The sequence below is a fragment of the Diachasmimorpha longicaudata genome, chromosome 14 (genome assembly GCF_034640455.1).
Source record: "Diachasmimorpha longicaudata isolate KC_UGA_2023 chromosome 14, iyDiaLong2, whole genome shotgun sequence".
NCBI classification, from domain to species: Eukaryota; Metazoa; Arthropoda; class Insecta; order Hymenoptera; family Braconidae; genus Diachasmimorpha; species Diachasmimorpha longicaudata.
Window position 1 is genome coordinate 548644 of NC_087238.1, and position 11613 is coordinate 560256.

At 41.2% G+C, this 11613-nt stretch overlaps 1 protein-coding gene across 1 annotated transcript; it reads right to left on the reverse strand.

Moving 5' to 3' along the window:
• Window positions 1–9241: 9241 nt before the first annotated feature.
• On the reverse strand, window positions 9242–10945 carry LOC135169122 (uncharacterized). The gene is made up of 2 exons (XM_064133858.1): window positions 10859–10945; window positions 9242–10816 (listed from the first exon to the last, which is right to left on the reverse strand). The coding sequence occupies exons 1-2, from the start codon at window positions 10943–10945 to the stop codon at window positions 9242–9244; spliced, it is 1662 nt and encodes a 553-aa protein (XP_063989928.1).
• Window positions 10946–11613: the final 668 nt, after the last annotated feature.

The following is an 11613-nucleotide window of genomic DNA, read 5'->3' on the forward strand; positions in this document are numbered from 1 at the left end:
TAGAGACGGCTCTAGAACGTTTGGAATTTTCGCTGGGCGAAAGCCCCAGCAAAATCTCCTTACACTTGTAAACAAATGGGTTTACAACATTTTGTCAAGACGGTTTTTTTTGCCAGGAATTCAATTATAAATATTAATTATCTCAGATAACAATCGCGAAATCGTCTTCGTTTATTAATTAATCACGGATTTTTGTTTAAATTTCAAATCGAATTATTAAATAAACAAATGGATTTACGGGACCCGCCATAAGACATTTGTTGTAGACAATTTGATTCTCTGCAACAAATCTCTCGCGACAAAAGGCCGTAAATCCATTTGTTTAGTTGATAATCAAGAAAACGCGTTTATTATTATTTCGACGATTTTAAACATTAATTATGTAATCTAATCACCCCCCCGCCGCCCCCCCCCCCCAAGGATTGTTTTCAAATTGGCAATGTGTGAGAGAGAAATATCTTTCTCCCTCTCTCTTCCTCTCACTAGCGGAATGGAACGTCCGTCCGTGGAGAAGGGGAAGCACGCACACCGCTTACCCGCGGCACACGGACGTAGAGCCGCGCAATGCTCGCGCCCCATTGGCCGTTCTTTTCACCACCGTATCTCGATAGGGGTGCGTAGCAGCGAAAAGTGGAAAAGACTTTTCGGTTCCAAATCACCCCCAAAACATGCCGGTGCAGTCCCAGCAGGATCATATAAATGACCCTGTATATATACAAGGCACGACTATGTGCTCGTGGATTTTTGCAAGAACATGGAGTGGACTTCATGGAAACTTTTGCACCAGTCGTGGGATACGACTCATTGAGGGTGATACTTGCTGTTGTTGCTGTAGAGGACCTCGAGCTGGCACAATTCGACGTACAGACAGCGTTCTTACATATTAAGCGGGAAGAAGTAATCTTCATGGAAGTGCCGTAGGGTCTCAGTGTCAAAAGTTCAAGTGAAAGCTCTCACAAAAATGTGGTGTGTTGCTTGCAAAAATCCTTATATGGACTCAAGTAGGCTCCAAGGTGTTGGAACAAAAAGTTTTGTGAGTTTCTCAACGAGTTAAATTTTACGGAAACAGATGCAGATAAATGTATTTTTGTTGGGAATGTCAATGGTTCTGTGGTATATTTAGTTTTGTTTGTTGATGACGGGCTCATAGTATCAAAGTCTCAAGCAGTAATTGACGTTGTAATCGATCATCTGTGTAGCGCATTTAATATTACTATTGGTGATTCTAGTATGTTTGTAGGTATGCAAATCGAGCGCGATGGATCAAGGAAGTCTGTTTTCTTGCATCAGAGTGGCTATGTACGAAGAATAATTGACAAGTTTGGAATGAAAGACGCAAAATCGGTCAGTATGCCGTCAGATCCTCACACGATATTATATCCTATAGATGAGAATGATCAAAAGTTTGAGTCTGTGCCATACAGAGAAGCGGTTGGGTCTCTAGTGTTCCTTGCTGTTGTGTCACGGCCTGATATTGCATATGCAGTCAATTCAGTAAGCAAATATCTCAATAATCACAATGATGTTCACTGGCAAGCAGTAAAACGAATATTTGCATATTTGATTATCGAGTACGAGTGAGCACTGTATTGAGTATTGTGGTGGTGGAAGAAAGTCTGAGTTAGTTGGTTATTCTGATGCTGACTACGCAGGTGACATGGGGACGAGAAGGTCAACAACAGGGCATTTGTTTGAGCTCGCAAACGGTCCCGTTACTTAGTCTAGTCAAAGACAAAAATTAGTTACACTAAGTACTACTGAGTCCGAGTATGTAGCAGCATCAGCAGCAGGCCGAGAGGCAATTTGGTTAAGAAAATTGTTAAGTGATATGGGATATACATGTGTTGAGCCCACTGTGATTTTTATTGATAATCAAAGTGCAATAAAACTAGCCAAAAATGCAGAATTCCACAAACGCACTAAACACATCGATATCCGATACCACTATATTCGAGAGAAATTTGAAACTAAAGAGATAAATGTTAGATATGTATCCCTCGAGTCACAAAAGGCTGATATTCTTACTAAAGCGTTGAAGAAAGATCGTTATGGTATGATGTGTGCCAGTATGGGTGTTAAGGAGTATGCAACACGCTTAAACGGTGGAAGTATTGAGGTGGTTTAGCGCGTGTTATGAGGGGTCGGTAAAAGAGAGAGTGTACAGCATGGTACTATTACGTTGAAGACACAGAGCTGTTAGTTAGTTAAGCCTGGACTGTTGATGAGAGCAATCACCTTTATATTACTTAAAAATAAATCACTAATATTTCTCAAACTAGACATTATTTGCTCTTCCTTCTTTTAAATCTGCAACAATATTAAACGCTGTAAACATCTGCCTGCCATATTCGATAGACTCCCATTTTTGATAATACTATCTCTAAAAATTTCCCGATACTACATTCGGCCTTTCCTGACCGGAACATCTGCCCTCAGATGTTATATCTATGCTTCGTCGGAATAATCACCATCATCGTCGTCTAACCAGATCTTGATGTGATCAGCGGAAGCCGACGTCTCTTTTGGCCCCTCATGGTCACCGATTTTCATCACTACATAACGGTCATTACGTAACTTCTTAATTACTCGATAAGGACCCAAAAACTTAGGAAATAATTTTAGCCCTGGTCCTAACTGGGTGCGTTTAATGGCAACTTAATCATCCACACGATACAACTCTGCTTGCTTTCGTTTCTTATTATAACCCTTTTGGTTCTCGGCTTGAACTTTACGAATCTTTTCTTTAGCTTCTGCTCTAATTACATCACGATCTTCTTCAAACATGCGAACCCACTCATCTTCAATCATTTCGCGAATTTCCACACTTCCTTTCAAACGCATTTTAGTGGCGAAAAGCAAATTGAAGGGGGTTTTGCCCGTGCTTCTTCTCGGTGCGGCATTCAAATACATCTGTGCCGTATCAACGTGTCTGTACCACTGTTCTGGTCTTGGTGCAGATAATTTCGTCAACATCGGGATGAGAGTGCGATTCACTCTTTCAACTTGACCATTCCCTCCGGGAAGGCCGCGGAAATAATACGTCTTGGATTGCCGAACACAACAGATTGTTTCGTCAAACGATCAATTACTTCAGCGGTATCTGTCGATCTAGTTGGATATAACCACACGAATTTCGAGAATGCATCTACTACATCAAAAACGTGTTTGTACCTCTTCTTGGTCAGTGTCATTGGACCGATGTGGTCAATATGAAAAGTATCGAGAGGGGTATCACCTTTATCAATAGAATGAAGAAAGCCTTCCTGTTTCCCTTGCTTTCGCTCACTTACAATGCAGTTAATGCACCCCTTCACACACTTCTCCATTTTCTCACGCATACCAACAAACCAATAGTTCCTCTTGACTAACGCTTCGGTCTTTGTTACGCCAAAATGACCCTGCTCGTGGGCCTGCCGAATGACTTGAGACTGCATGGCCTTTGGGATCACTAACAAAACATCGTCTTTAGTTTTTCTATACAATAGATCATTCTGCATCGCGAAATCATTCGTTTTACCACCGCTCATTGACTCAATAATACCTCTTACATATTTATCCTCACTTTGACATTTCTTCAGTCTCGCAATCATACCATCATCACTTTCTTCGATTAATAAAGCTTCAGGTAAGGGATTTCGACTTAGGGCATCGACATGTGCCATGTTTTTCCCTGGACGATGCTGAATTTCGTACCTAAATTCCTCCAATAGCAACGCCCATCGCGCGACGCGTACACGTAGATCTTGTTTGTTCATAGTCATCGTGAAAGCCTTACAGTCCGTTACAATTTTAAATAAAATTCCCAACAAATAAACTCCTAATTTCTTCAAAGACTTGACGATTGCCAGAACTTCTAATTCATAACTACTATATTTTGCTTCAGCACGAGACGTTTTCCCACTTGCAAAATAGACTGGATGAAACGCGTTGTCTTCTTCACACTTTTGCATAAGTATCGCGCCATAACCCCCTTTCGAAGCATCAGTGTGAAGTTCTGTCTCTGCTTCCGTTCGATATAAATGCAACACGGGGTAACTGCTTGTTATGTCCGGAGATATTTAGCGTCGAAGGACAATTGCCCTTGCTCCCAAGCTAGAATTTGTTGATTAAATTATTGGACGACGCTGGTTTTGCTTTTTGTTCTTACCTGCAGAGGATTTTATAATTTTTAGTTTTCCAATTGCTTTAATTAAAAGAAATGAGAAATGTAGTATTGTCTAACTTTACGTATTTATTGTCATTTGAATGATAATACATTGTTTGAGATGGAAATCGTTGCAGTTAAAGGACCCCTTACAATCTTTGTTGGATCTTTACGAATTCTAAAATTTGACAGTTACTCACTGCGACCGATTGCTAATTCTGAGTTGCGAATTCTTGGGGTGATTCCACCTTTCTTCTCTGCCAGATGACCAGGAGTACACTATCACAGATACTTAGGTGGAATACCTGTCTTTCACTTAGTTGTTGGTAGATTCTTTATTTATTGACTTGAGTCCAGGCTCTATAGTTTTTAATTAACAAGTATGATTAAGATTGAGTCCACCCACCATTCACCAAAGGTTACCACTAGTCTCCTTAATATGCAGGAAATTATTTATTCTCGGTTTAAGGATGCAGTATCCCCGAATAATTACTAAGTAATGCTCCCTACTTTTATTCAGGAACACTCCGAATGGTTAATTAAAGATTAACTCCGAAACCTTAGCCAATATCGGACCGATTTTAATAGTATTTCCGCCAAGAAATCGTAGTTCTTCCGTGAGTGGGTTTTTCCAGACTGACTTCGGTTTTGGATTTTGGGGAGCGGATCGGTTCATGGTGGTTACACGAATCGGCTTCTAATTGGTGGAAATTATGGTGAGGTTTCCCTCTACCAATTGTTAGAGGGGATCGACCTGTTAAGTCAGCGGTTTTGGCAGTCAGCAGTTTTGACAGTGCATGATTTCCGCGGTGGAGTTCATTGCTCTGGTATATGTCATTCTTTTGCTGGGGTGAATGCACTCACCTGTGTGGTGCAACCGATTTTGGATGACGTGGTATTTTTATTGCTGGGATGGTGAAATTGGATGGGTTTTTGAAGGGTAGGGTTTATTGTTTAAGGAGTGTGTTGCGATGGTTAATATTTATAGGAAATGCAGGAAAAACTATTGATATAGGGTTTTGGATATCACATACTCAATATAATTTTCAAATTATGAAATGCCCGTTTTTCTTCTGCTCCGAATTTCCACGTAACCTCTGATCTCAACAGATCCGACAGTGGTCGAGCAACACGTGCATACCCCGGTATAAACTTACGAAAATACCCTGTCAAACCCAAAAAACTCTGAATGTCGCGTGCACATGTTGCTTCAGGGAATTTCATCACCGCTTTGATTTTATTCTCTGAGTGTGTGACCTTACCGCCTTCGACCACTTGCCCCAGATACTCAATACGCTTTTGCAAAAATTTACTTTTTTCCAATTGATAATTAATCCCGATTGTTCTGCAATGTCAATCACATACTTCAAATTTTTCATTCCGTCTCGTTCATTTTCTGCTGGAATAATGAGGTCGTTCATGTAAGTACAATATTCTTTGCGATTCCCTCCCGAAAAACTGCATTAATATACCGTTGAAAAACTGAAGGTGAATTGCAAAGCCCAAATGGCATCTTCAACAATTCATATTGGCCACTAGGTGTTACGAACGATGTAAATTTGCGACTCTCCTCAGCTACATCGACATGAAAAAATCCGTTCTTCAAATCGAGTGCGGTAAATATTTTCGCGCCCTACAATCGATCTCGCGAATTCTGAGTTCGAGGGATAAGGAATTCCTTGCTCCACCCACTCACTCACCTGTCTATCAACTTCTTGTTTTTCAGGAAACGACAACGGCCTCGGTCTCTGGTACACAGGTGTATTGTCCGTCAAAATTATATTCATTGTCACGCCAACGTCTCGCGTCTTAACCGGTTCATACGTTTCAATAATTGTCTCAACCTCGTTGCGCAGATCAACATTCTCTATGTGTATTAATCCAGGGTTGATACACTCGAGCTACCAAATTAATATCACTCGAGATATTAAGTTTATTTTAAAAATCTTTCCAGGTATTAGAATTGGGAAGACGAAATTTAATTGTTAAAGGAGATTAATAATTATTATACGCGGACACTAGGTGTATGAAACACTATTTGCTGTTTTTTATTTATTAAATTTTGTGTACAATGTTAATAACGAGACTTATCACTTCACACCGCTTTAAGTCTTAGAAACGAACTGAACTCCTCCGTTTTTCCTCGTGCCTGAGATTTTGCCAGCGTAGGGCAAAAGGCCTACCACAATTACTTTTGGTTGGCTCCGATTGGTAGAATCTATTGATGGTAGGAGTGGAGAGGGTGTCAGGTAAAGAACGGAAGAAATATGCCATTTTATAAATCTCTGGCCAAACTCTTCTCGAAGGGTGTCCAGCATCTGGATGCTATTAAAATTGGGGAGTTGCCCACCATAAGACCGGGGAGTTCCCCACCATAACACAGAGTTCGGAGTTTCTGGGTCTTCGCGCGATTTTATAGTTCTGAGACAAAAACGATGAGCAATTGATGGAGACGAAACACTATGTGTGTCAAATCCAAAACGTCTTCATCAACTACACCAATTTTAAGAATTTCGTTAACTTTAACATCCTCGTCAGGAAAAACATTTACAATTTTTTTTAACGTGACTTTACCCGCAATTGAACGCAATTCAATTTGGTTTAAAAAGTCTGCACCGATAAGCACAAAATACTCCATTAACGAATCGTCAACTACATGGAATTTAATTTTATATTCCTCATTATCAACAATCATGACAGTATCGAATGACCCGAATGTGCTATTATTGCTTGCGCCTAAACCGTCAAATTTGGTGTCTTGCCCCAGTAGGGGAGACTCTAGTTTTGAATATGTCTTGCTACTGATCAGGCTCAGGTCGCTTTCCGTGTCGATAACTGCTGAATACTTCTGGTTTCCAATCTCCACGTCCTTCAGCTGCTTTCCTCGAGGTGCTTGCAAGGTCGTATAGTGTTCGGTTTTTCACCGAATTAGACTGGTTCTGGGTTATCACTGTTGGTCACCCAGTACCCTGTATACACATTCTCTTCAAGCTTCTTGACCCTCACACCTGCGGCGCCACCTGAGGGATTGTTTTTTTTGTGGGTCATGTGACCCCAAATGTGGGACAATTCCCTCCCTCACATACAGGAATCGCCCTTCTTTTTCTTCCGGATTCCGTAGTGAAAACATCGCTAAAAAATCTCGTGTTCACGTGCACTGATTCAATTTCTTATTGTTTCGCTCAACATATAAACTTGACCGTCTCTAATAAACGATTGTACCGCGCACAATGAGTTCTGTGTATTACTACGCGTTTTGTATGAAATATTGGACATATCTTTAATAAAAGTAAAGTGATTTTGATTACTGATCTACACGTGCAGTGATTCGTTGATCGTCTTAATCATCATCCCGGATCCATCTCCATTTCGCCCATCCTTAAAAAATACTCACTAAACCAGATTACACTAAAAACAAATAGGATGACGTCTTCTCAGCTGGCTTCGTCGTACATCTTGCTGCGATATGGCCAAACTGCTTGCATTTGAAGCACTTTGCTCCTTTGCTCTTGTCAGGGCAGTCTCTGCCGGTGTGGTTCTTCTCACCACAGTTAAAACAGTGTTTAATGTCACTACTTCTCACAGAATCACTTCATTTCACTACTTTTTTTCTATCATCGATTTTCATTGTCCTTGTCTTTTGTTTCATTTCTGTCTTCATCGCCTCGTAATGCGAAAATCGCTCTTTCAGATCACGAATGGAATTTGCCCCGTACAGCTTATTTTTATTAATAGGGTCATCTGGGATTCCGGCCACGATGTACTGGATCACTGAGCGTACGTCAACGTCACCTTGGGCCGCGATATCCATCATTTGATATATATAAGTTTGGAATGACTCTTCTGGCTTATTCCTCCGTCTAGCCCGTTCTTGATGGATTTTGTAACTATCTACAATTTTCGAAAATTCTTCTTTGAGGCCTTTCGTCAGCTGTGACCACTTTCTGAACTTTTCGTAGTTCACAAATAGTTTCGCTGGACCCTTCAATAAGCGTTTCGCGTATGTCACCTTCTGCACGTTACTCCACTCACACGTCTCTGCTAATTCTTCAAACTCGCTGATCCATCGAATACCGTTGATATGATCATCACCACTAAATGTATCGATGGACTCTTCGACATCTCTAAACGTCAACATGTAGCCGCGAGGTCGTGCGTTTGATTTGTTCCGTCTAGTGCGTCTAATGTCCTCTTCTTCGGACTCCTCGGTGCTGCTGTTCTCGCTGGATTCAGCGTCTTGCTCATTGTCGTCGTTCACGTCGAGTGGTGCACCGTCTAAAACACCATTTAAAACTCCTCTCGTCGAAGCACCGTATTCACGTTCAAAAAATGACGCGGTCTTTAAACGTAACTGCAACTCATTTTGGTTGCCAGTGATTTTCAGCTTCTTTTTTCTCAGAGCTTGTGTGAGCTGGGGTAATTTCATCTTCTCTAATTGTTCACAGATTACAGCTTCTTGTTTTTTCTGCATCTGTTCCTCCTGCTGCTTCATTCGTTCGTGTTCAAAGTCTGACATTTTCACTGCACTTGATTCACTAAAAAAGGTATCTTTTTTGTATCTTTTTTGTATCCCGGACGAGCCCCCAAAAATATGTGGGATACTTGTAAAAAGATAAGACAGTTAGATTTTTAATGAATTAACACTTTAATTCCTAAGAGATATTTACCGTCTTTCTGATATAAAAAACACTCACAAAAATACAAATGTCTAAACTTCTACGCGAATCTATAATTAACTAAACTTGTACGTCTAACTACTCTACTCCTCAATTTCCAACTAACTACTCTATCCCTAAAAATTACCCTTAGCACCCCCGATTCCACCAACTTGGCCACTTCCCCCACCACCGTTACGAGACCCTGTTCGCCATTTTCCGTCGTCTGGGAAATTCCCCAAACGTGGCGGAGTGGGCCAGCTGCTAATGGCCTAGGCGCCATTAGTGAGAGTGCGCGGGTTCTACTTTAATAAAATAATAAAACTAGGTCCAAAACTTAATCCTACATCTTAATAGAAGATCTTAAACGCTGTAAACATCTGCCTGCCATATTCGACAGACTCCCATTTTTTATAATACTATCTCTAAAAATTTCCCGATACTACAGTTGAGTTACTATTTCTTTGAATTCTCCCTCGGAGTCCGCTCCACCGTCAATGTCGTCGACATAGCGGCCTTTAGTTAGCAGTTGCACTGCTGCAGGGAATCGTTGACCTTCATCGTTGACGAGTTGTTGACGAACTCTCAAAGAGAGCCATGGAGAGCATTTCTGTCCATATGTGACCGTTGTCAGTTGATATGTCACAAGTTGTTGATTTTCGTCTATCCAAAGAATGCGTTGAAGATTCCGACCGTCATGGTGTACGTTGATTTGTCGAAACATCTTAACGATGTCGGTGCCGAAGACGAGGCGATGTCGTCTTAACCATGTGGGTACATCCATTGCATCCACTTGGAGCTTTCCGCCCGCGTGGAGGATGTCGTTGAGTGAGATACCCGTTGATGTCTTGTTGGAGCCGTTGAAGACTACTCGAAGCTTCGTGGTTAGCGAATCTTCCCTCAGAACCCCATGATGTGGCAGGTAGTAATTTGTTGCTGGTCCTGATGTTTGTTGTATACGTCGCATGTGATCAAGTGCTTCGTATTCGTTGATAACGTCATAGTAGAGTCTGCTGTAATCAGGATTACCGTTTAGTTTTCGTTTCCCCGACTGGAGTTGACGAAGTGCTTGGTTCCTCGATCCTCCGAGCGCTGCTGTTGATGTGCGAAGTGGCAATTGCACAATGTAGGGCCCAGACGTGTCTCGGTGATGAGTGCGTTGAAAGTGTTCTTCACACTCTAATGCGTCTGGTGTGAGTTCGTTGGTTGCATTTGTTGAGATTGGTGGTTCTTCCTGGACCCAGAATCTGTGTAAAAGCTCCGTTAATTGTTCGTTAGAAGATCCCCTTGCCGCGGATAAGGAGGTCCTCGTTGAATACTTTGTGTTGCATAATGGACCCGATAGGATCCGTCCGAATGTTGTTAGTTGGCCAACTAATTGATCGTCGTTGGATTTCTTAATCCCGTTGCCGATGATCTTCCCGTAGTTGTCAGCTCCGATAATTATGTTGATAGGTCCAGGTGTGGAGTAGTTCTCATCTGCCAGTTGAAGCTGCTGCAGTGATCCGACTAATGCATATGAGTATGAGAACGTTGGTAACCGTGAGGTTAGCTTATGTAGGATGTGGGAGTTGATCTCAACTTGTTGAAATGGCTGTTTCGTTGATTGGAGCGTGATTACCACACTCCCTCTCGTTGAACATACGTGTTTTCCACCAATTCCGATGAGTTCGATCGTTGAATGTCGTCGATATAGTTGAAGTTGATGAACCAGGCTTTCCAAAATAAATGAAAGCTCTGAGCCTTGGTCGATGAGTATTCTTGCGATTGTGTAGAACCCGCTATTGGAGAATGCCCTGGCTTTAGCCGTAGCCAAGAGCACTAATCGTTGATCCGTTGAGTTGTGGGAAAACTTAGTGTCCTCTCCGTTGCTCGAATTCCGTTGAGTCGATTCTTCGACTTGACTTCGGGGGGCGTAAATCCCCTTGTTAGCCGTTGAATCCGTTGATTTCTCGATGGATTTAGTTGACTGAGTTGATGTTGAACGACCTGTTGAGAACGAGTGAAGATCAATTATCTGAGTGATGAATGAAAATTATAATAAATCAAACACTCAAACCTGATTCCGCCCTCGTTGGTTGTTGCTCTGTGGAAGCCTCTGCGACCTGCCTGCCCCGCACCCCTGAGAATTCCCAGAAACAGGCATTATTTCTTTTCATTGTAATTTGGACATACTCTGTAATATGTTATTGATTATCATTAATAATTGAATATATTTAATATCAACAGCCTCTGCCCCTTTTTATTCAATATTTGACCCGCCCTCTGATTAATGATTAATAATTAGACAAAAGGTCACAATATATTAAAGGTTTACTCACAATAAATTAACTCACGATTTACGAATTAAGAGGGCTTAAAAATTTATTCAAATTCTTTTACATTTGTTTAATTCGATTGGGTAAGAAGTGGAAGACTTATTTCTTAGAGAATTGCGCGTGGACTGACTTGAGTTCCCCTTTTTTGTTAAATTGTGTCAGTAAGTAAAAATGGGTTGGTCTTATGAATAGTGCACCCTATTGGTGCATCAAAATTGAAGTGGGAGTAAAGATGACACGTGTCCGAATTCGAACCAACACAAACAACAAACAAAGGGCCATGTGGTTTTCATTTGAGTGAAGGTGACTCTGGATATTTATTTTCTAGATTTTTAAATAAAAGAATTTAGGAAACAATGAATGCAGCTAAAGTTTGGAACAACGAGGCGATTGTGGGTGATTTATGGGTCCCTCACTTCTTACCCAACCGTTACATTCTGGGTGGCTAACGTAATGAGTAAAATAATAAAATAAAAAGATATGTTTTGTAACGTGA